Below are 26,197 nucleotides of genomic sequence, written 5' to 3' on the forward strand. Positions count from 1 at the left end.
ATTATCAAGAATGCAAACACTGTATGCCATCATTTAAAGAATTTTGACCAGGAAATGTTGTCATTATTTCAAGTAGAAAACAAGATATAAATGAGTTTTGTTTGTGCAATCTAGCTGAAATTTATTTTTAAAAGTTTAAAAAAGATGTTATTTGGAAGTTTTAGACACATTCAGTATTAATGCTGGGTATATTATCTTTATTATATTTATATCACATAAAGAAATGTTCTCACAGAGCACTTTATAGATATAACCCTATCACTTCCACGTTACTTTAGTGTGTTATTCTAACGCATCACGTTTTTCTTGGTGTGCTGACATAAAATATGTTGGGAAATACTCCCTAAAAGCACCTTTTACTACCAGAAACTATTAAGCTTTTCTTATTGCAGGCAAGTCAAATGAGTAGGTAGACAGGAAACTGTGTTGTATAGAGGACAAGCTTGGCAAAAGCAAAACAGTGAGAAAATAAGGATATTCCCCAAACCAGAAGAATATCGGGACAAAGAGAGGACCTTGTTTCTTTTTACATTGTTGAAGGCATAAGGCTTAAATTTGCAGGGCTGGAAAGGAAGGATCAACAGGTGAAAATTAACCCTCACTAATAAAGTATATATTAGTATTTTATTTCTATCATTTAACATGTTAAATATGAAAAGTGACACAAGTAAGCCCAAATGGCACGCCCAGAAAAGCCAAAAGGATTTGAGAGAAGCCAGGTATTCTGGCTGTCCAGCCACTATCTATCCATCAGCCTGAAACTTCCTTCAGATCATCTTCTCAAATTATCCATAGGAGATTTATTCACATACTGAATAAGAAAAATATTTCTAATTATATCCAACCATTCTTAATATGAATGAGAATTATGCGGGGATGCAAGATTGCCAAGACTTTTTTTGCCAAACAATTCCTTTTGACTTAAGAAACAAGAGGCAGCTGCATTGTTTCCATAGCTATCCATATAAAAGAGCCTTTGGAATGAGGCTGACTCGTTCTGCTTTAAAAAGCTCCAAGGTAAGTGGGAACAAGACAGGACTTTTAAGAGGGACACTGGCCACACCGCCAAGTGTCGGCTGCAGCTGCTAGTTCTGGTACTGCATGTCTTACACCCATGCCTTTTGTTGCCTTTTGCTTACAATAGCAAATAATGCTACAAATGGGATTTTGTTGGGTTTGGGTTTGGGTTAACCAAGTGCTTTTCTCTTTCCTTGGACAGAACTGTCTCACTTCCAGGCTGCATCTTCTCATTTGCTAACGAGGTAAGATTTGAACTAACCAGTCCCTGGAGGAGAACAAAGGTGCCTCTGGGATGGACTTGTATCACTTAGCAACCTTTGGAAAAGTGCTTGACTCAGTAAATATCTTAACAACTGTACTTCAGGAGAGGCTCTGGAGAGGGAGAGAGAGGGAGAATTCACCTTTTAGAACAATGCACATAGCCTTACTGAGGACTCAAGCATTGGTGGGGTGACATTTTAGCAAGAGAATAGTTGGTAATAGACTATTACTTTATTTTTGTAGGAAAAAAATATGCACTAAGATTCCCTTGCTAAAAATTACAAATTTGACAAAAATGTATCCTGCTAAACATATCTAACAAATAAGTAAGGAAGTATCTAGGAAAATGTTTCCTTTAAACTTCTTTAAACTCTTTTTGAAAGTTACCTTACCCAGTGCTGAGTGTTGTATGAAACAAAACACTGAAATTTTTGTTATGTATATAATAAAGGTATTAACCTGCCCTGCTACCGTGTTTCCCCGAAAATAAGACCTAGCGGGACACTGAGCTCTTGAATGCATCTTTTGGAGCAAAAATGAATATGAGATCCGGTATTATATTATATTATATTATATTATATTATATTATATTATATTATATTAAGACAGGGTCTATATTATAGTAAAATAAGACCAGGTCTCATATTAATTTTTGCTCCAAAAGACGCATTAGAGCTGTTTGTCCAGCTAGGTCTTACTTTCAGGGAAACATGGTACTACAGACTGCATTCCTAAAGAGAGAGACTGTTGGGTAGCTGATTAAAATGAGTTTCAAGTAATTTGATCATGTAATTGACTGCAGGAGCAATCTTCGCCAAACCTTTTATTCTACTGATACCACTGGCAACCTGCAAATAACGTAGAATGGAATAGTCCAAGCCTGCCTTCGTTAGTAGACAATTTGGAAAGCAAAGGGAGCCCTTCAATATAGAAGAATGAAGATGATGTTTGCTGTGGCTTTTATCCTCATTAATTTAACAGGGTTAAACTGATTAACTGGATTTAATATGCAAAGACATTATGTTAGAAAAAGTCTACTAAGCAACCAATTAAAAAGAGGAAAACAAAAATATAATCTCTCTAAAACCACTGAATGTGAGCACTTCTAGCTGAATATCTAAAGAAGGAAATAAAGTTCTCTTACATCATATGGCAAGAAATGGAATGTTTTTACGTTACAATAAGTGACACTTTATATCTAAATGATAGCCTGAATTATTTCAAATTGCTTTTCAGTCATCATTTAAACCTTTTTTCAAAGCATCTTCACTATATCTCATGGGTTATGGATTAAGAAAGACAGATATTGTGGTCCCCGTTCTAAAGATGGAGACACTGAGGCTCAAAAGATCTAGTGTCTTCCCCAAGGTCACAGGCTCCTTAGCTGTAGGCTGAGACTACAACCCAACTCCCTAATTAGAATGCCAGTCTTGAAGGACAAAAGAAGATAATGGATGCAAAGCCCCAAGTACAGTGTTGAATACACAGTGACCCTTGATGCATTTGAGTCCTGTTGATTATGTTTGTTTCAATACTTATAGCATAGTGTACAGTGGACCTGCCTGGTGGAATTTCCAACAGGGCCCTTGAAATGTCATCAACATAGAAATTTATGGATATACGTGGTAGTCCAGAATCTCTAATGTGAAATGTTTCATCTCTTTTAGGTCCTCTTGGCTCAGCAGCCATGAGTGGAGACCAGGAGATGGCGGTTTTTGGGGAGGCTGCTCCTTACCTCCGGAAGTCTGAAAAGGAGCGCATTGAGGCCCAGAACAGGCCCTTTGATGCCAAGAACTCTGTTTTTGTGGTAGAGCCCAAAGAATCTTTTGTCAAAGGGACTATCCAGAGCAGAGAGCCAGGGAAAGTGACTGTGATGACTGAAGGGGGGGCGGTGAGTAGAGTCCCAGAAGCTCACATTTTATTGATTTTTTTTTGTTTGGTCACTTAATTGACATAAACAGTTTTCTTTCCTTTTTACGGCCAGACTCTGACAGTGAAAGAAGATCAGATCTACCCCATGAACCCTCCCAAATATGACAAGATCGAGGACATGGCCATGATGACCCATCTCCACGAGCCCGCGGTGCTGTACAACCTCAAAGAGCGTTACGCAGCCTGGATGATCTACGTGAGTGCCCCCCGCCCTAAAGTGGTCTTCATCATCATCACCATGGATTCTGCCAGCTCATTGCTTCCACTGCTGGATAAATGGGTCACAAGTAGTGACCCCCTTTGCCTTCACAAGTGGTGTAACTAGTTGAAAGGTTCACTATTGCTGTTGTAAGACACAACCCAACAGCTGGCACTTTGCCCTTTGTCTTCTCATCCAAAGCTGGTCAAGGCCATTGCCCACATCCTGGGTTTGCCACAGATCCCTTGAACAAACCTTGGAGCAGCTACTATTTATGTCTCAGCTGCATCCCTATCTTTTAAACCCGTCCCCTTATTCCCGCAGCAGAATCATATAAAGGGAAAAAATAAGCTCATGTTGTAGCACTTAAAAATAATGTTTTTAAAAGGCAAATTCCACTCATTGTTTGCTCCACCAAAATAGCAGCGTTTTTATCTATGTGTTCTGGTCTCTTCACTGGAATGCCTTGATGAAACCTTTCGAACTGCCCCAGCATGTTGCATGTTCTGTCCTATTGTTTCTGTCTCCGCAATAACACGGACCGTGTTTTTCAACCATCATTCATTTACATGTGTGTCTTGTACATAGACTTAGAGTTCCTCAAGGAATATCACCTCTTGTGTATTTCATTCCTAATGCCTTGCAGAGGCCTGGCACATAGTACACACTCAGTATATGTTTTCTAACTAAATTTATTATGTTACATTGACATTTTTGTGTAGTTGAGCTAGTGCTGATACTCAGCTGCACAACACCTATACAAGCACACCTAGTGTTCAGAGATAGCATCCATTCTTATTTGTTGGTTCCTGTCCTAGTTCAGTTGTTAAAGATTTGAAAATTCCCCTGCTGTAATCAAAATGTATTTGCATCATTTTGTGTTCTGTTTCTTTATAACCTAACCGTAGTTTGCAAATATTTCCCCAGTATTGCTGCATACGTTCATGTTTACCTTTTTAAATGCCTGTATCATATTGTCTTAGGAAGATGTACGATAGTTCACCTAACCATTCCTATATTGTTGGGCTCCTGGGTTGTGTCCAAATTTATGTTTTTATGAATTTGAACTATCTTAATGTTATAAAAAAATACATGCTTATTTCCTAAAATGCAATAAAAATGTGTCACACTACACATAAAAAAAAAAAAAAAAAACTTTTGGAGCTCTTGCTATGTGAAAATCACTGTGACAAATCTCAAGGGGATTAATGAGTTTAAATTGTGGTCCCTTCCCTCAAGGATTTTGCTATCTTGCTGTTGAAACTTCCAACTAGTTTTCATGCTGATGCCTTGAAGAAATGTAGAGTACTTATTTAAAGTGTTCTTTTTAGTTAAAATTCATTTAATAAGTGAATTATACAAATAATAGGAAAGGCCTTTAAATAGTTATTCTTTCTTATTCCCTTGTATAGACCTACTCAGGCCTGTTCTGTGTCACTGTCAACCCCTACAAGTGGCTGCCGGTGTACAACCCTGAGGTGGTGGCCGCCTACCGGGGCAAGAAGAGGAGGCGCCGCCCCACATCTTCTCCATCTCCGACAACGCCTATCAGTTCATGCTGACTGGTGAGTTGAATGCTTTATATGTGCATCTTTTTAGAGCAGAACCGTAGGAGAAAGACACTCTAACCATTTCAGCACTCTTTGAGATGGCCCCCTTCAGTTGAGGCTGGTGTATGTTGAGGCAGATGGTCCAGGAAGGAGAGAGTGTAAAAGATGATTTGCAATCTCTACTGTTACATAATTGCTAATGATCTCTTAAACTTTTGAAGGTCAACAGAGGTTGGCCATAGATAGATAATTTATTTTTGAATGGCTCAGAAACTAAATAAGCTTGAGCAAAAACACTCAACATCCATATGTGTGTGCATCACACACACACACAGAGACATACACACACACACACACCACACAGTCTCTCTCATACACAATCATACATACAAACTGTATTTCCATTACCAAGAGCCAAAAAAACAGGAGTGAAATTTGCCTCTGCAGCCTATCCTCAATATCAGGAATAATGACCAATGAGTAGTCTCTTTATATTAAGGATGGCATAAATGCTACTGCCTTTTCCCAGAACCAACCTGAACACACTCCAGATTTTAAGGTGTATTTGGTACTAAAACAATTATACCATGAATCCTCTTCCTAGAATATGATCGCAGCTAGACCAAGCTAAGGTACTATGCACCTTGGGGAAAGGGCTTAGAGAATTCCTCTTCAAGTAAAGTACAACATCCAAACAAACGTTTACCTTCCCCTAAAAATATGACTAAAGCCATGATAACTTCCAAAGTTACCACCTTTACTGTATTTACTCCTTCTCACATGCTAAATATATCTCCAGTCCCTATTTTTATTACCGCTAATACCTACAACAACTATGTCAGTAACTTGTCATCTAAATCCAATGGAAGACCCAAGTCCACCTTCGATATTTACTTAGTCAAACCACATAAAAAGTCTGGTGTTTCCTTGCAGTGTTCTGTTTAAATGGTTGCATGTATGGGGGTGGGAGAGCCACAGAGAGCAGGAGAAAAAGCTGCTGGAAAAGGTAATAGATCTACAGCCCACCAAACCCTAGGGATTGCTGAAAAATACTAAGCTTGAAAAACACTAAGGTCATTCCATTTTACTTTACTTACCATTTACAATTATGTAAGGAAACGGTAGTAAAAGTCTATAACTTCTCTTTTGTAGACCGAGAGAATCAGTCAATCCTGATCACGTAAGTAGATTTCATACTTTCTTTTCATGGCTGCAATAGCTGCCAGCTTTGGGACCTCATCTGACTTACTTTCTATTTGACAGTGGAGAATCTGGGGCAGGGAAGACTGTGAACACCAAGCGTGTCATCCAGTACTTTGCAACAATTGCAGTCACTGGAGAGAAGAAGAAGGAGGAACCTGGCAAAATGCAGGTGAGTCTGACAGCCAGAGTCAGCATCAAGACTGCCAGGGCTCTCAGGAAGTCTGGAGCCCCAGATGTGAGGACGGCTCTTGCCTTTGCAGGGGACTCTGGAAGATCAGATCATCAGCGCCAACCCCCTCCTGGAGGCCTTTGGCAACGCCAAGACCGTGAGGAATGACAACTCCTCTCGCTTTGTAAGTCTCTTGGCTACTATTATAGACACTGCTCACTGGTAAAAATTTATGGAATGTTTGTGAATACATTTTCTGAATCTTTTTCATTCACATTATATTGCATCATGGTTCTTTCTATTTCCTCTGAGCACACAGTAACATGGATTCAAGTCCAGTCTAAAAAGATATGTAACACTATAGCTGAGTTCTTTCTCATCTATCATTGTCTATAATTATTTACAATTTTAAAATCAAAGATAAAATTCTTTTACTTACAAAATAGGAGTTCCACCTTTTCCTCCCTGATACAAATATTCTCTGAGCTTATTTAATATTAAAGTATTAGCCTTTCAAGTGTTTTGAGTTTCTCAAAAATTTGGTATGATTTAAAAACAAAGTAGTAATATTAGTTTTCCTTTCAAGGGTAAATTCATTAGAATCCACTTTGGCACTACAGGAAAACTGGCTTCTGCTGATATTGAAACATGTACGTACTTGGATATCTTTTGCAATCATTTCTGCTTCTTATGACCTATAAAATTGACCAAATGAAATTTGCATCTCACTTGAATTTCTGCATTTTTCCTGTCTGCTACTTGTTTCCTTCCAGATCTATTAGAGAAGTCTAGAGTTACTTTCCAGCTTAAGGCTGAAAGGAGCTATCATATTTTTTATCAGATCACATCAAACAAGAAGCCAGAACTAATTGGTAAGAAATGTCATAATTCCTTTCAGAATGAGTACACTAGCACCTATCAATTATGATCCAACCTAGTATGCCATGACTGAATTTTGTCAATTTTATACATCATCTTGATTTTGAAAATACCTTTGTAACTTTGGTAAAAATTTATGTGTGTTCGCTATAAAAATTCAAATGAAAACTGAAAATAACGCCTCCAAATTCCATCACTATGAAATAACCACCATGAACGCTTGAATGGATAGCATCCTTGTCATTTTCTGTACATATATATTTACATACAGATGTATATATATACTAACTGGATCATAATTACATGCTCTTCCATAGTCTACTTTTTTCATTGAGCAATAATATATCATGGCTTTTATCAAGTCAGCAAATATAGCTTCACCTTACTGTTTCTAATGGTTGCGTAATATTACACTCTAGAGATAAGCATAATTTACTTAACCATACCCTTTTAAGATATTTAGGTGTTTTTCAATTTGAGATTTTAAATAGTAAACACTGTACTAATTATTGTTACAAATATAACTTTTCCCAATATGTGATCATCTTCTTTGGCATCACACAGGGCCTTAGGGTTTGTCTAGAAATCTCTTGCTTTAATTAAGAGGATAATTCTGCTTACTTTTGCTCTGTTCCATGTCCTCAGAAATGCTTTTGATCACCACCAACCCATATGATTACCCATTTGTCAGTCAAGGGGAGATCAGTGTGGCCAGCATTGATGATCAGGAAGAGCTGATGGCCACAGATGTAAGTAGAATACAAGAAAATCAGAATGATTATGTTGGTTCAGGGTAATGGCTCCTCCAGATGAACATTCAGTTTCCAGTAGAAAAAGCAAAAGAGGATTCAAAGAAGAGCATCAATGTGTCACCTGGAATCACCTGAAAAGATTGGGATGTGCCCCTCCTTTCCCTTAATAGTATTTTAAAGAGCTATCATTTCTGAATTTACTTACACCATTTTTTATAATCTGCTTGCATTAGGTCCACACCACCTCTCAAAATAACAAGTTCCTTAAGTTTACTATCCTTGTTCTGTATCTTAAGTTTCCTTTTGAATCTTCAGAGGGTATACTACTGTAATTCTAACGCTCTGTGCTGGCCTTTGGTTGACCAACTCCCTACACACCCAATCTAGGAAAGTCCTTGTTCCCCTCCCCCGCTACTCCCGCCCCCATCAGTACTGGTAGTTTCCTCACTTCGACTGACAAGTCAGGCAATGGAATGTGAGCTATGGATAGTAAATGTGTGGGTCATAACCTAACAGTTATCCTATTGGTTATATTGGCAGAGTGCTATTGATATTTTGGGCTTCACTAATGATGAAAAAGTCTCCATTTACAAACTCACGGGAGGTGTGATGCATTATGGGAACTTGAAATTCAAGCAAAAGCAGCGTGAGGAGCAAGCAGAGCCAGACGGCACTGAAGGTACCAACTGAATCATCCACCTGAGTTTATGTTTGTTTGAAAATCACATTGTTAACTTGTTGCCGTTGTGTTTTCCTAGGAAGACACTCATTTTTAATAATTGAGTTTTAAAGTATGCATAGATAATACACTATGTGAAACAGACATGTATTTCCTATAATTTCTGAAGTTCTTTAAGGCACACTACCCATAATCCAGGTCTTGAACTTAATGAAAGAAATGGGCAAAAATACTCACAAAGATATTCTAAAAACATTGCACAAAACGCCTGTAGCTTTAAAAAAAAAAAAAAAATTGAAGCAGTGAGTTGCTTAGGGCCATAATGAGATTGTTCTACCCTTTCTTCCTTTTAGTTGCTGACAAGGCAGCCTATCTCCAGGGTCTGAACTCTGCTGACCTGCTTAAAGCCCTCTGCTACCCCAGGGTCAAGGTCGGCAATGAGTACGTCACCAAAGGCCAGACTGTAGAGCAGGTAGGAGCATAATTCAAATTCACCACTGGGGATGCAGGCATTTTACAGTCCTCTGATAACCTCAAGAGCTGTATCTTTGTCTTTTAAGGTGTACAATGCAGTGGGCGCTCTGGCCAAGGCCGTCTATGAGAAGATGTTCCTGTGGATGGTCACCCGTATCAACCAGCAGCTGGACACCAAGCAGCCCCGGCAGTACTTCATCGGGGTCTTGGACATCGCTGGCTTTGAGATCTTTGATGTGAGTTGGGAGCTAGTTGGTAAGGGGATTGTATATTACTAAGGCAATGGAAACATCAATGAGAAAAAAATATGTAAATATGATGACCTTTTCTTAACACTGTCAAAAAGCTATGCTAAGTCTTAAAAGAGTGTGATTGGGCAGCTCCTAATCATCTATTATAGTGGCAATTCCACTTCTATGAGAAATAATGCACTTGATGTCGACTCTTTAATGTTTTACGTGACCCAAAGGGAGTTAGGAATTAGCTTGGTAGAGTGGGGTAGGGGTGGGACTCTAAAAATCCCACAATGCAAAATGAAGTTAACAGAAAAATATCAAAGTAAACCTGTGCAATGTATAATATACTCTGAATATATGGTGGAAAACTCATCCAGAAATACTTAGGAAGATAACAATAGCTGATAAAAGGTTAGTAATTTAGAATCAGCGTTAATAACCTCAATGCAATTAACTCTTAATACTCAATATGATATCATGGGATAAAAACTCATATCTGATTATGAAATACATTTTTCCTGCTTATAGTTTTGAACAAGTTTATCTTTTTCTTTCTAATTCTAAAAGCACAATGGGCGTTGCATAAAATATAGAAAATCAAGGAAAAGGATTCCACATTAATTCCACTCTTTACGTCTAGCTGATGTTAACCCTTTGGCATTTTTTAAAAAATACAAGTGTGTGAAAGAAATACAAGTGTGTTAACATATTATACATAATATTTGGTATCTTGATTGTTTTTTCATTTCAAATTAAAGAAGAACAAGGGTGGCAGTTATCGCTCACTTGCAAGGCTGACCATGATGACTTCCATACAACAGAGACTCCTCCAGCTTCTAATGGGTCACAGATTAGCTCTTGAATGAGTCAACAGAAAATGCAGAAATTAATGGCAAGAAACATGAAATGATTAAGTAGGAACTCAGAAAAATACCTGCGTTCACTTAAACAAGTGCAGCAAAAGTGTATTAACGATTTAGGACTTTGCATAAATGGTAGCAAACATTAGATTTCACAGATAATTTTGATATAGCTATAATCTAAAGGCTATTTGATGTATGTTTTTAAATTAAAAAGTCCTATATTTAAGAACGCTCAATTTGCTAAAGAGAAAAGTAAACATATCTATTTATTTAGTTCAACAGCCTGGAGCAGCTGTGCATCAACTTCACCAACGAGAAACTGCAACAGTTTTTCAACCACCACATGTTCGTGCTGGAGCAGGAGGAGTACAAGAAGGAAGGCATCGAGTGGACGTTCATCGACTTCGGGATGGACCTGGCTGCCTGCATTGAGCTCATCGAGAAGGTCTGTTTTGCACTTCAGAAACCATGTTTTGTGGACAACTAAATTATGCATTGCATCTTATTTGAATTCTATACACAGAGAAAAATGTTCAAATAGAATTATAACTTTGTGTGTGGTCTGCTTTTAGCCTATGGGCATCTTCTCCATCCTGGAAGAGGAGTGCATGTTCCCCAAGGCCACGGACACCTCCTTCAAGAACAAGCTGTATGAACAGCATCTTGGAAAGTCTGCCAATTTCCAGAAGCCGAAGGTGGTCAAAGGCAAGGCTGAGGCCCACTTCTCTCTGATCCACTACGCGGGCACCGTGGATTACAACATCACTGGCTGGCTTGACAAGAACAAGGACCCCCTGAACGAGACCGTGGTTGGGCTGTACCAGAAGTCTTCACTGAAAACTCTAGCGTTCCTCTTCTCTGGGGCTCAAACTGCTGAAGCAGGTAGTACTCAAAAAAATCCAACACTTCCTCTGCATGTTACAAAATGTGATGCTAGATTGAGGCTGGGGATCTCATAGCCCCGGCAGAAGGATTGCTGGGCCAAACCCATTGTGCCTCTACTGAGTTTTGAGGAAGTAGGCTGCAGTGTAATTACACACCCGGAACTGGCAGAGGCCCTAGAGCAAAGGGTCAAAGGAGAACTGTCAGGATCTCAATTAAAGAAAAGCTTGGGCTTCTTTGATTCTCTCCTGCTTTTTTCTCCATATCTGCTGGATATTGAGTATCTGGGGATATTCATGGCAACGGAATGACAAACGTCTACCACTCTAGCTTCTGTAAATGATTTTTGAAATTATAGTGTCCCCAAATGTCCTAATATTGAGTTTGTTTCTATTTGGTGAGGAGAATGCCCTTCCCTTCATTTCCTAGTGTAGAAAAAAAAAATCACAGAAAAGTGGATGCAAGCTTAGTTGGCATATGAGATTCATTCTGTCTCAAATAGAAAGACCAGTAGTGTCAAAAAAATAAATAAATAAAATAAAAAAATAAAAGCTCCACTTCAGCACAGAAATCAACAAATAGGCAAAAAGTAGCCCTGTTGATTTAAAACTATATTTGAATGGTATCTTTTCTTGTTTTTTTTCCAGAGGCAAGCGGAGGTGGTGGTGCCAAGAAAGGTAGCAAGAAGAAGGGCTCTTCTTTCCAGACCGTGTCTGCCCTTTTCAGAGTAAGGAAGAAACTGCTCTTGACGCTTGCCAGTTATTTTGAGAATTTGTTTTTAAAGCACAGAGTCTTCTTTTCAAAAGTCATTTAGGAAAGGACTGACTTCTGTTAATCTAGCTTTGGAGAGAATTATTCCAGAATTATTAGCTCATCTTTCATGCTAAGCCAAATAACAACAAAAAAATATTTTATAGAAAATTTTATAAAACAATACTCTGCCATTCATAATTTCATTGAGTCAGAAAAAGAAGCAATGACATGTACTCAGAGAGAAAAAATCGTCAGTAAGACTAATGAAAATCTAACAGCGAGCTTGTAAGGAACATAATATGGTATACTTGTTCTTAATCCAGTCAATTCTCAATTATAACTGATAGAATTTTTCCTCTTATAGACAATCTTTATGCCCTAAGCATTGATAGAGTTGGAAAGGGAGAACTATATTTATGAGAAAAAGTTCAAATGTGGTGCAGGCTTGCATTTCCTTATTGGAAAACTATGGAATTTAGTAGAAGAAAGTGTGACCATTTAGTATGGGAAGGCAATGGCCCTGATGTACGTGGGTGACTGGGGGTAGAACGGTGCTTGTATACACTAAAAAGAATCATGTATCTGGCTGCTTTATATGTGGAGAAAGTGGAGAAATAAGTACTGAGGCAGAAACTGTATCTCATGAGAAACATATCAAGGTGTTTATTCCCTTAAGTGAAAATGCTCCATACTGGTCATTCAACTCAACCGTAGACACTGATTTCATAGACCTCACCAAAATGCTCATAACCATGTCTAAAGTCTGAGATAACAGGATTTTTCTTGACTTCACAGGAGAATTTGAACAAGCTGATGACCAACCTCAGGAGCACCCACCCACATTTTGTGCGGTGTATCATCCCCAATGAAACAAAAACTCCTGGTAAGAAGTTCTAGAATGAGAGAACAAAGCATGACTGCCATACTTCCTTTTTCACAAACTCTGCAATGAAATAAATATGTATTTCTTAGGGGCCATGGAGCACGAACTTGTGCTGCACCAGCTGAGGTGCAACGGTGTGCTGGAAGGCATCCGTATTTGCAGGAAGGGCTTCCCCAGCAGAATCCTCTACGCAGACTTCAAACAGAGGTCAGACTCTCCTAATTATGGTGTATCTTAAAGTTTAACACACATACATTTAACGCAAGCAAAACAGTTGAGCGAAAATATGCCTCTATTTGTTGTTTTAATTTTCCACACAAAGGTGAAAAATTATAAGCCTCCAAACACCTTTAAAATATAGATATACCACACATTAAACACGCTGCAGGCTTTTCTTTGGATTACTAAGCTCCTGGGTTAGCTCATAGATGTATACATTCACTTCAATAATTATGAGTACTACCATTTTTTGAATGCTTAATATATTTGGATCATCTCAATTAATCCTCATAAAAACTCAGTAGAGGCAAGTCCTACCAATACCTCATTTTATAGATGAATAAACTGAGGCTCAAAGAAATTAAGTTACTTACCCAAAGTCACATGGTAATTAAATGGCTGAATTAGGAACTTTCCCATGCAAGTATAGCTACCAAGAAGTGATTTTATATCCCTTCTTCGGTATCTTCACCTTTTTCTCTCACACACTAGTTTCCTGGAAACATGTCAGCTCCTCTTTCTCCTCCCAGGATAAACCCATCTTGAGAATCAAATAACAGGCAAAGAGGCTGGGTAACAGCTGTAGGAAAATGGTTTTTCCTAAGTCTGGGTCTGGTGGAGTTGACAGAGAACTCCAGTGCTCAAGACCTAAAGCACCCCTACATTTGACGTTAGGTGGTTAGGACAGTTCCTCATGCCTGAAGTGTACTTTCTACCAGATACCTCAAGAAAACTTTACATTCTTGGACTCAGGATCTTAAAAAGCAAATACACCTAGCTAAGATAACATGCTACATTTTATTGGTCATCTACACCTTAATGTGAACAAGATTATAGAATCCTTTCCTGAGAAAACAAAGTCCGATGAGGCAGGAAGGAAACTTACAACTGTGCAGAAAGGTAAAATGGAGTAAAAATAGATGGTCGATACTAAATTGACTATCCATATATACAATGTCCTTCCTGGGAACAAAATATAATAATAGAGCTCATTTAATGTTCTATTAATAGAGCTATTAGTGTCACCAGTAAACCAAGTTTTTAAAAATACTGTGTTTGTTTTAACAGATACAAGGTATTAAACGCCAGTGCTATCCCTGAAGGACAATACATCGATAGCAAGAAGGCTTCTGAGAAGCTCCTTGCGTCCATTGACATTGACCACACCCAGTATAAATTTGGTCACACCAAGGTAATAGTCTCTAAAACCTACCTGATGCTATTTCTATCCCTTTGAAGTTCATGTAAAGTTTCTGATCTGCAACTCTACCCATGCTCAGGTCTTTTTCAAAGCTGGTCTTCTGGGGCTCCTAGAGGAAATGCGAGATGACAAGCTGGCCCAGCTGATTACCCGAACTCAGGCCAGGTGCAGAGGGTTCCTGGCAAGAGTGGAGTACCAGAAGATGGTGGAAAGAAGGTATTCATAGGGACACCTTACTAAACCCCATCTGTCTAGGCTTTTTAGTTCTGAGTGCTGTTATCACCTGACTTTGAACATTTCTGTTCCTATCACAGAGAGTCCATCTTCTGCATCCAGTATAATATCCGTGCTTTCATGAATGTGAAGCACTGGCCCTGGATGAAACTCTTCTTCAAGATCAAGCCCCTACTGAAGAGCGCAGAGACAGAGAAGGAGATGGCCACCATGAAGGAAGAGTTTCAGAAAACCAAAGAAGAACTTGCCAAGTCAGAGGCAAAAAGAAAGGAACTTGAAGAAAAGATGGTGACTCTGTTGAAAGAGAAAAATGACTTACAGCTCCAAGTTCAGTCTGTAAGTAGCGGTATCATCCTGGGTACTGCTCAGCTACCCAGGATGCAAGTGCTAGAAGGCTGGCCACTAGCAATATGAAGTTGGGTGGTCAGTCTGGGAGACTTTCACTGCAAGGAGAAAGTGAAAGCATTGTGATGGTACTGATGTCGTCCTTATATTCCTTCACTGCCCAATAAACACCCCACACCAGCACCTGAGCAATGAGGTAGAACAAATGGCTCTCTTCCATTCTACACAGTTTCATCAAACTACAGCGTTTATGACTTCCTTTCCCTTTGAAGACCGTCCTTGAAAGTGATTTTTAACATGAACTTACCCCAAATAAAATACAAAGGGAAGGATGGCATGGAGAGAGTGATTTTTTTTCTCTGAAACTTCCTTGACCATTTAGATGTCCAGGGATCTTAAAACACAATATGTACAGCTGACAAATGGCAATATTCTACGTCAAGTTTTAGTGAACTATTGTTTGTCACTGATCTCCAAAAGTCAGATTTGCTCTTTCCAATCCATCTCCACTGTCAGTGCCCCGTCCTCATACCCAGATGGCTGCAGCAACACTTAAGTCGCTCTGCATGCTGCCAACTCTCTCCTGCCATCCAACCTGCTCCCTCCTGAGCCAGTCATTTCAGAGCTGCTTCCATCAAGTCTGAAATGTAATCTATAAAAGACTGTCTTTCATTTGAACTGAATTGAATTGATCTGGTATTATTTACTCATCACAAAATCATATTTTTCCAGTTGATTGAGATTGTTCTTTTCTGTCAAGTTTGGGTGGCATAACAACTCCTGATTCTAGATTGCAGAAGGAAAAAGAGCTTTTCTTTTTCTGCCCTCACCTGCTTCAAATCTATCCAATTTTTATTTTATTTTTTATTTTTTTTGTCCCTAGAGAACTACTTAGAATATGTCCTACACCTCTATATTCACTACATGGCGATATGTAGCACATTTTATTCTTTTACATGTTCAAAGACTGCTATGGGGGCTCACTGATAAATGTATATAACAATTTCTCTCTCATTTCCTGTCAACCCCAAACCTTCTCAATTGGAAACATAGCAGGTTGCCAGGAATTTCTTTATTACTTTATGGCTCAACTTGAATTTAGAGCATCATAACCAAATAGTCTTCTAGTACTATAAAGAGCAATAGTTCAGTAGCCGCTGCATCCTGAATTTCTCTTGTTGGAATGCCCTCTCTCTTCCTGTTCCTTCCCCCCAATAAATTGATTTCTACAGAACCGAAACCTACCCATCTGTCAAGGCCCAACTCAAATGCCATTTCATTCACAAAACCATATCTGATACAAGTTCTCTGATCTCTTATGTCACTAAGTACTTTCTGAATTATGGGAGCTCTGGGAGGTGGTAAGCTTTCTAATTTACTGAAGAATACAGTTGGCCATCCATATCCATGTGTTCCTCATCTGTGAATTCAACCAACTGTGGATTGAAAAATTAGAAAAAAATGTTATGTTATTGTTGATGTACTATATAGATAGACCTATGAGGGCTGCATCTGTACTAAACATGTACAGACATTTTTCTTGTCATTATTTCCTAAACAATACAGTACAACAACTATTTACATAGCATTTCCATTGTATTATGTATTATAAGTAATCTAGAGATAATTTAAAGTCTATGGGAGGATGTGTGTAGGTTATATGCAAATACTATGGCATTTTATGTAAGGTACTTGAGCATCTGTGGATTTTGATACCCATGGAGGGTGGGCACCCTGAAACCAATCCCCCAGGGATACCTAGGGACAACTGCATACATTTCTAAAGGACTACGACAATATTTGAAATATTTATTTCCCCACAATGTGGAGTATCTTGCATTGCACACAGCAGATGATTCATTAGAGTTTAAATCCAAAGAACAAATGGCAGAGATTTACACTGTTATCACTGGAAATATTTCATTCTTTCTTCCCAATTTTGATTTTGTTTCCAACTTAAGGAAGCTGATGCCTTAGCTGATGCAGAAGAAAGGTGTGAGCAACTGATCAAAACCAAAATCCAGCTCGAAGCCAAGATCAAAGAGGTGACTGAGAGAGCTGAGGATGAGGAAGAGATCAATGCTGAGCTGACGGCCAAGAAGAGGAAACTGGAGGATGAATGTTCAGAACTGAAGAAAGACATTGATGACCTTGAGCTGACACTGGCCAAGGTTGAAAAGGAGAAACATGCCACAGAGAACAAGGTATGAAACACATACAAAGAAAGTTTATGTTTTTATTATTATTATTGAGTGCAAGCATAAAATTGACTCCACCAAAATATAACATGTAATGCAAAATATTTTTACTACCTAAGGTGAAAAACCTCACAGAAGAGATGGCAGGCCTGGATGAGACCATAGCTAAGCTGACCAAGGAGAAGAAGGCCCTCCAAGAGGCCCACCAGCAGACCCTGGATGACCTGCAGGCAGAAGAGGACAAAGTCAACACCCTGACCAAAGCTAAAACCAAGCTGGAGCAGCAAGTGGATGATGTAAGTCTACGATTATTAAAAAAAAAATTTTTTTTGAAAGGACGCTAAGCAATCCTTTTGACCCAACGTTATTTATGTTTAGCTTGAAGGGTCATTAGAGCAAGAAAAGAAACTTCGCATGGACCTAGAAAGGGCTAAGAGGAAACTTGAAGGTGACCTCAAGTTGGCCCAAGAGTCCATAATGGACATTGAAAATGAAAAACAACAATTTGATGAAAAGCTCAAAAAGTAAGTATGAAAGAATTACTTATTAACTTGCTTCCAGTGGAGGATATGGACTCAATTGTTATTCTTTGCTACTTTTCAAAAAGGAAAGAGTTTGAAATGAGCAATCTGCAAAGCAAGATTGAAGATGAACAGGCCCTCGGGATGCAGCTGCAGAAGAAGATCAAGGAGTTACAGGTAAGTACATGATTTCCATCTGTCTAATTCAACCTGACAAAATTACTAGCACAGAGAAGCTCAGCAGTGCTTTTCACCACTCCTAGGCCCGCATTGAGGAGCTGGAGGAGGAAATCGAGGCCGAGCGGGCCTCTCGGGCCAAAGCAGAGAAGCAGCGCTCTGACCTCTCCCGGGAACTGGAGGAGATCAGCGAGCGGCTGGAAGAAGCTGGTGGGGCAACTTCAGCCCAGATTGAGATGAACAAGAAGAGGGAGGCTGAGTTCCAGAAAATGCGCAGGGACCTGGAGGAGGCCACCCTGCAGCACGAAGCCACCGCGGCCACCCTGAGGAAGAAGCACGCGGACAGCGTCGCTGAGCTCGGGGAGCAGATAGACAACCTGCAGAGGGTCAAGCAGAAGCTGGAGAAGGAGAAGAGCGAGATGAAGATGGAGATCGATGACCTCGCTAGCAATGTAGAAGTAGTCTCTAAAGCCAAGGTACTATAGAGTCTGGGAAATTGTTCTTAGCAATAGCCCTGTATGTACACATCACAGTTTACACAGAGCACTTTACACACATAATGTCATTTGTTCTATGCAGTAATCCAGGAGGTTAGTAAGAAAGATATTAGTATTTGCATTATTTCCACTTAACATATGAAGAAACGGAAATCAAAAAAGTTAAGTACATCGGCCTCATCATACCATTAATAAATAAAAGCTTTTGAACATAGGTTATTTGTGTTTTCTTGGTCTTCAATTGAAGAACACAGGTCTCCAACATTCTCAATTGTCCAATAAGCAAAGTGTCACTCTATATAAAGGCAAGGAAGTATTTATGAATATGCTTCTAGAAAATATACCATACAAGTCTTACAAAATTTCAAATTTAGAACACAATCTTTATATTTTTTTATATTAATATTAAACAGAGCTTCATGATTAGCTTTTTAAAAATCCCAATGTATATTTTCAACTTAGGACAGCAATCATAAAATATAAAGAAAAAATTTCTGGTATATCGTATTACATATAAAAGAATTCATTTTATATGTCAAAATAAATATTTTTCTGTTTCAAAAGATATTGTAGCTAGAGCAAAATTATATTAAAATATCTTCATTTACTCCTTTTACTTTTTCTCACACAGGGAAACCTAGAGAAAATGTGCCGCACTCTAGAGGACCAATTGAGTGAACTGAAATCCAAGGAAGAAGAGCAACAGCGGCTGATCAACGACCTGACTACCCAGAGGGGCCGCTTGCAGACAGAATCTGGTAACTCTCCTCTTCTATAGGGCCTAAGAGTAAAGATGATGAGATTAAAACAACTGATTTAGTGAAGAGAAAGTCTAATAAAACAACTGAGAACACGGATGATTCACTGAACAGCTCAGACGCTCGACCTACTTGCGAGGTCACTTTGGGGACGATGCTGGAGATACAGACTTCAGTAGGACTGGATCAAACTCTACTCCAGAAAGGTCTTGAGTGTCTGGCTACACTGAGGGCGTGCGTGGGGTTAGGAATCACTCCAACATAGGTCCAGGGCTTCTGTTTGAGACCAAGCTTCTTTTTATCTATGTCCCAGTGAACCAAATTTCTGAGTAGGGCGATGGGTAACCCAGTCTCTCAGAAATCTTATGAAACCGGGACTAGGTAGAATTACACATTTTAGCTCCCTTCTTTGACAGTTATCACCCGGTTTTCACAGTATCATATACCCTGAAGGATTAGTTACAGAGAGAACAATAAGAATCTAAGCTGTATTTATTCATTCAGATTAATATGTAAGTTTCACCACAAAAATCAGAAATTTGACATTAAGCATGAAGATTTCAATAGATAATTCTATCATCTGAGCACTCAATTGAAGGGGATGTTAAAAGTTAAAGTTTATTTCTAATATGGGCTTGCAAGTTTTTTCTTCGCTTAAAAAAACATGGTGCCATTTCTTTTGCCTGTCAGGTGAATTTTCACGTCAGCTAGATGAGAAAGAAGCTCTGGTGTCTCAGTTATCAAGGGGAAAACAAGCATTTACTCAACAGATTGAGGAATTAAAGAGGCAACTTGAAGAGGAGACAAAAGTAACTATTATTATAAGACTCATTTTACCCCCATGACTTGAGCCTAACTGGAGTCCATTGCATCAGCTTTTAAAGGGTTTTGAAACTTAATAATTAAACATTAAATATCCAGTAAAATGAAAGTGTACCTATTTCCGCAGGCCAAGAATGCCCTGGCCCACGCCCTGCAGTCCGCCCGCCACGACTGTGACCTGCTGCGGGAACAGTATGAGGAGGAGCAGGAAGCCAAAGGCGAGATGCAGAGGGCGCTGTCCAAGGCCAACAGCGAGGTTGCCCAGTGGAGGACCAAATACGAGACAGACGCCATCCAGCGCACAGAGGAGCTGGAGGAGGCCAAGTATGTGTACAGATATGACAAAATCTGCAGAAAACTTTGCACATTGAATCAGAAAGATACAACCTTTGAAGATTCCGTGAATTAGCCCACAAACATTCATTAATTAGCTCCTATTTGCCAGGCACTGTCAAGCCCTAAGAAGACGTAAATAAAGCAAACACGATCTCTAACCTTCTCACCTAAAATCTAGTTAAGGAAACAAAGACTAACAAACAATTATACAGATAATTAGGCCTTATTGCTGTTGGTCAAGCACACCAAGCTCAGTGCTACTCCCGGCATTGTACTTGCTGCTCCCTCTGTCTGAAATGCTTTCCCCCACATCTCCCTCTAGTTCATTCTCTGATTTCTTTTAGATAACTCAAATGTGACCTCCTGGGAGTACCTGTTCCCGAATATCTAGAATAGTTGCCCACCTCTTACTCGATTTTATTTTTCCTCATTGCACTTATATCAGCAATATGTTATTATGCATTTTCTCACTTGCTTATTGTTTATCACCCTCACTTGTGTGGAAGGTTCACGAGGCAGGGACCTTTCCTGTCCTCTTCACTGCTGTGTACCCAGTGTTTGGTTCATAAAGAGTTCATCAATATTTGTTGAGTGAATGTATAGATATTTTTAATATAAATATTTTTATATGAAGTTTCCAATACTTTTCAGTGTGATGATAGTTCATAATTCTTGTTTTGGCTCATGTCTCTCTACAAATATATATAATCTTCAAGGAAGAAGCTGGCCCAGCGGTTGCAGGATGCAGAGGAACACGTAGAAGCCGTGAATGCCAAGTGTGCCTCCCTGGAGAAGACCAAGCAGCGGTTACAGAATGAGGTCGAGGACCTCATGCTTGATGTGGAGAGAACAAACGCTGCCTGTGCGGCCCTAGACAAAAAGCAGAGGAACTTCGATAAGGTAATTTCTGCAGCAGCCTCTGCTCTCCATTATTTTCTTCCATCCTTTACAGCAGGTAACCACTCTTGGTTTTTCAGATCCTGTCAGAATGGAAACAGAAGTATGAGGAAACCCATGCTGAGCTCGAGGCCTCCCAGAAGGAGTCCCGCTCTCTTGGCACTGAGCTGTTCAAGATGAAGAATGCCTACGAGGAATCCTTGGATCAGCTAGAAACTTTAAAACGGGAGAACAAAAACTTGCAGCGTGCGTCCCTTTCACTTTCAATAGTATTCATGTTTGAAGGAATTTTTCTCTTCTGTCCTCTGTCTGACCAAATCTCTACCTGTCTTTTACCCAAACAACAGAGGAGATTTCTGACCTCACGGAGCAGATAGCTGAAGGAGGCAAACGTATCCATGAACTGGAGAAAATAAAGAAACAAGTGGAACAAGAAAAGTGTGAACTTCAGGCTGCTTTAGAGGAAGCAGAGGTACAGGTCAAATTGTGCATTATAAATAAATTCAGAAAAGAATTAGGCCCATCCACATGGACTGAATAAAAAGATAAATAGCACAACATTTGTGGAAGGAAAGGTGTGCAGAAAAACTTCCAGATGTTCCCATTCCCTGCTAATGTCACCTCTTGCTGTCATTAAGGCATCTCTTGAACACGAAGAGGGAAAGATCCTGCGCATCCAGCTGGAGCTGAACCAGGTCAAGTCTGAAATTGACAGGAAAATTGCTGAAAAGGATGAGGAAATTGACCAGCTAAAGAGAAACCACATCAGAGTCGTGGAGTCGATGCAGAGCATGCTGGATGCTGAGATCAGGAGCAGGAATGATGCCATCAGGATCAAGAAGAAGATGGAGGGAGACCTGAACGAAATGGAAATCCAGCTGAACCACGCCAACCGCATGGCTGCTGAGGCCCTGAGAAACTACAGAAACACCCAAGGCATTCTCAAGGTCAATGGGTTGCAGAGATGGTCCCAGGGCAGTTGGGGTGACTGCAGCCCTGAGAACAAGACATCTCAATGATCGTTCATTCCACAGGATACCCAGATCCATCTGGATGACGCCCTCCGGGGCCAGGAGGACCTGAAGGAACAACTGGCCATGGTGGAGCGCAGAGCCAACCTGCTTCAGGCTGAGATCGAGGAGCTGAGGGCCACTCTGGAGCAGACGGAGAGGAGCAGGAAGATTGCAGAGCAGGAGCTCCTGGATGCCAGTGAGCGCGTCCAGCTCCTGCACACCCAGGTGGGATTCAGCACAAAGAACTCACCTTTAATAAATGCCTATATGTCCCAGAAAATATAAGCTTAAATTTTTATTTGACAGACAGGTTTTATACTTCTGTCATTTTTTCAGTATATTACTGAGAAATGTTTTGCTCTTTTATTTTGCATAAATTAATTTATTCATTGCCTATGCTATTCTAAGGTTACCCATATTATTTTGTGTTAATATCTTTATTGATGCTAGTTATCAATATTGAAATTTTTATTGTGGAGAAATGGAATGTTTAAACATCTGTTATAATTTTATCCCTGTGAATGGTCTGATTGGTAAATGGCAGTTATAAAATTATAGAGTTATTTGGTCTAATTATGAACCATATTCTTGAAGATGCTGAATATTCTATAACATTTCCATTTTATTTAATTATACTACATAACAAAATAATATTGAAGAGCATTTGACTTGCAAGTTTTCAACTGAATTTTTTTTCCTAAAATGGCTGCCACTAAGTTCTCAGGTAACATGATAAAAAATACTTATAACTTATTTTTAATCAGAACACCAGCCTGATCAACACCAAGAAGAAGCTGGAGACAGACATCTCCCAAATCCAGGGAGAGATGGAGGACATTGTCCAGGAAGCTCGCAATGCAGAAGAGAAAGCCAAGAAGGCCATCACTGACGTGAGCACGCTGAGCACTTGTTTTCCTGCTACGGGTATGCGACCCACCATGACCACGTTTCCTTATTATCTTGATTGATTTGCTAATTAGGCGGCCATGATGGCTGAGGAGCTGAAGAAGGAGCAGGACACCAGCGCCCACCTGGAGCGGATGAAGAAGAACCTGGAGCAGACGGTGAAGGACCTGCAGCACCGTCTGGATGAGGCTGAGCAGCTGGCCCTGAAGGGCGGGAAGAAGCAGATCCAGAAACTGGAGGCCAGGGTGGGTGTCTCAATATCTATCTATTTCCATTTGCTCCCAATGCCTTATTGGATCAAAATTCTTAAGAGCCTATTTATTCGCAGGTACGTGAGCTTGAAGGAGAGGTTGAGAATGAACAAAAGCGTAACGTTGAAGCTGTCAAAGGTCTGCGCAAACATGAGAGGCGAGTGAAGGAACTCACTTACCAGGTACTGCAAAATTTTTTATCAGCTAAGCACTCCTCCATATATATGTGAAATACTCATGTGCAATGACACAACGGTCATGTGCTTTAGAAGTAAAACCCTATGGTTTCTATAATCTTTCAGACAGAAGAAGATCGGAAAAATATTCTCAGACTTCAGGATTTGGTAGATAAACTTCAGGCAAAAGTGAAGTCTTACAAGAGACAAGCTGAGGAGGCTGTAAGTATCCTTAAGATAGAAGGGAAGAGAGAAGACTTCTGTTAAAAAAAGCTAGTAAATAATTAGATTTACTACTCCTGTAGTAAATAAGCCATTTGCTTTATAGAAGACTGTGTACTTCTTACAAACTTTTGTGCATTTTATACTTATTGCTTATTATTTGTAATATTAATAGCTTGATTTTAAAGTAAATTTTCAATTCACAAAGAAACCTCAAAAAATTTCAAAGCAGAAATGATACAGGCCACATTCTCTAGCAAGAGTGTGATAAAATTGTAAAGTGATGAGAACTATAAACAAAAATCCCCAAATACTTAATCATTAAAAAAAACAAAAAAACTTTCCTAAATATTTTTGGATTAAATTAGAAACAAACAGATAATTGCTGAATATTTATCAATTAAAATAAAGTTTCAAGTAAGATGCTTCTTTTATAAAGTACAGTCAATGCTGTCATTGGAGGACAATTAATTGCTTCATATGCTTTCATTATGAATCAAAAATAAATGAATAAACTGACATTTCAATAAAGAAATTATAAATAATAATGAAATAATGGAAGTAAGTACTGTTGAAGACAAAGGTAGAAATTGATGAATTAGAGTATACTATTTTCTAATTTGCTGATTTCAATAATATCTGATAATTTCTGGTGAATTAATAAAACAATAGTAATAAAATAAATACCCTTACATCTAGCTCAATCAAGGAAAAAGAAAATACAAATGCTCATTAGGAATTAGAATATGGGTAAACCCTACAAGCAGGTTTATATTTTTTAAAAGTAAAATATAAATCTGTCAACAAAGTTGAAATCTTAAAGAAACTGGGGATTTTTCTAGGAGAATATTAATTACTAAGTTAGCTGAAAAAGTTATTTCAGAATTACTTCTGAAAATGGACGCAGGTTCAGATAGATCTTTCAGAACTTCAAGGAACAGATAATCCCCATGCTATGTAAGCCATTCCAGAGCATGGGAAAAGATGAAAAGCTTTCCAACTCATTTTAAGAATCTCACATGACCCTCATACCAAAACCCATCCAAGAGAGAATGGGGGGAAAAAACTAAAGACAGTTTTACTCATGAGTGTAATTATAGTAAAGATAAATTACTAAGTCACTGAAACCTTTACTTTATTTGGGGGATTGTGCATCAGTAAGAGTTAAATAGGATTAATTCCTACATTGGAAGGACTCCTGAATATTAGGGAATCTGTTAATAGAATCATTACATACAAAGCAGGAGAAAAAAGTAATTGTTTTGAAATGTGATGAAATGATGTATGATAAAATTCAACATTTTTTTCAATTTAAAGAGATTATTAAGAAATTCATCCTTAATATGAATTAAAGAATATCTAACTCGAGAGAATAATCATCTTATAGCAAACCTTAACAAGCATCATTTTAATATTCTTGCCTTCTTCTCTGCTCTTATGTTTTTTCTTGTTCTACTTGTGGTATATATCTTTTAATATGTTTTGGTTGCAAAAATACAGATATAATTATTTATGAGACACCAAGCCCCAAATAAATCATAAAATTAAGTTCAGTGATAAGCAAGACGGTAAGACAATCATGATTCCTGTCGAGTAGTTTAACTTGTCGGTAGATGCCAAGTCCTTTCTTCCCTTAGGCCTAGAGAGTCTAGAAAGATGCACAGTATGGATTCCTTACAATTTCATTTTTATTCTCAGGAGGAACAATCCAATACAAATCTATCTAAATTCCGCAAGCTCCAGCACGAGCTGGAAGAGGCTGAGGAGCGGGCTGACATCGCTGAGTCCCAGGTCAACAAGCTGCGGGTGAAGAGCAGGGAGGTTCACACAAAAATCATAAGTGAAGAGTGATCATGCCCCGATGCTGTGGAATGACTGAAGAGAGGCACAAAATGTGAAGTCTTTGGTCATGTCTATCTGTAATTACTGTCTATTCCACCCTATTGCAAAGGAAATAAAGAGCATAGGGTACTTTGCAAACAATATCCTTAGACTGGTCTTTTCTCTCACTCCTAAAGCAATGTCAAAGCTTAAATAATCTCAAGGCTATCAAACAATCACATTCACCCTGCCACTAATCACATTCACCTTGCCAATCACATTCACCCTGACATTTTATTTTAGGTCTATAGTAATACTTTAAGACTATAAAGTTGTCTCTTGGTAGGGAAGTTCTGATGAACAGAAATCTGGAAGTCATTTGTATTTCTTTCTAAACTTTCCCTGATACTGGGGTATAGTAAGATCTTAGAAAACTCCTGCTTTCCCTAATATGAATCTCATTTTCCAGGTCTATGCAAAGGATGGCACTAGCTATATTGTTACATGGGGATTCAGACTGAGATATATCATTAATTCTCCTTGCTTTTAATAGCTGTTATCAAGAATACAAATCCAAAGTAGTATTATTAGCACATGAACGCTTTCATCATCAATACCAATATACTGTATATTCACAGTATGTGTATTGGGCAATGGCTATGGCATGAAAGAGTGAGATGTGACCCTTCTCTCTGTGAAAGCTGTAAAGTCTGGAGACAAAAAGAATATTATTCTACATATTATAATGTAATATCAACAAGCTGTTTATTAGCCTATATTTCCAGAGTTTATGGCCTCCTGTATATATAATCATGTAAAGAGCCAGAATAAAAGATTAAAAGCATTGATAAAATATGAATCGCAAAAT

At 38.8% G+C, this 26,197-nt stretch overlaps 1 protein-coding gene across 1 annotated transcript; it reads left to right on the top strand.

Annotated features, from left to right (window-relative positions):
* The first annotated feature begins 1,038 nt into the window (after positions 1-1,038).
* Positions 1,039-25,491, top strand: LOC109460128 (myosin-2). Its single transcript, XM_074319655.1, is given in 41 exon segments — positions 1,039-1,094; positions 1,220-1,262; positions 2,949-3,172; positions 3,266-3,409; positions 4,825-4,915; positions 4,918-4,977; positions 6,115-6,142; positions 6,226-6,334; positions 6,426-6,518; positions 6,921-6,984; positions 7,108-7,206; positions 7,859-7,962; positions 8,506-8,644; positions 8,998-9,116; positions 9,205-9,354; positions 10,492-10,662; positions 10,790-11,099; positions 11,747-11,826; positions 12,648-12,735; positions 12,825-12,942; positions 14,023-14,146; positions 14,235-14,371; positions 14,470-14,725; positions 16,696-16,938; positions 17,052-17,228; positions 17,311-17,456; positions 17,540-17,630; positions 17,717-18,106; positions 18,759-18,885; positions 19,576-19,694; positions 19,835-20,031; positions 20,760-20,943; positions 21,021-21,186; positions 21,288-21,412; positions 21,579-21,887; positions 21,975-22,178; positions 22,718-22,843; positions 22,934-23,104; positions 23,188-23,292; positions 23,413-23,508; positions 25,207-25,491. Coding segments are annotated over 39 exon segments (5,817 nt in total). The 5' UTR covers positions 1,039-1,094; positions 1,220-1,262; positions 2,949-2,968; the 3' UTR covers positions 25,360-25,491.
* The last annotated feature ends 706 nt before the right edge of the window (positions 25,492-26,197 follow it).

The sequence above is a fragment of the Rhinolophus sinicus genome, linkage group LG15 (assembly GCF_036562045.2).
Source record: "Rhinolophus sinicus isolate RSC01 linkage group LG15, ASM3656204v1, whole genome shotgun sequence".
Classification (NCBI taxonomy): domain Eukaryota; kingdom Metazoa; phylum Chordata; class Mammalia; order Chiroptera; family Rhinolophidae; genus Rhinolophus; species Rhinolophus sinicus.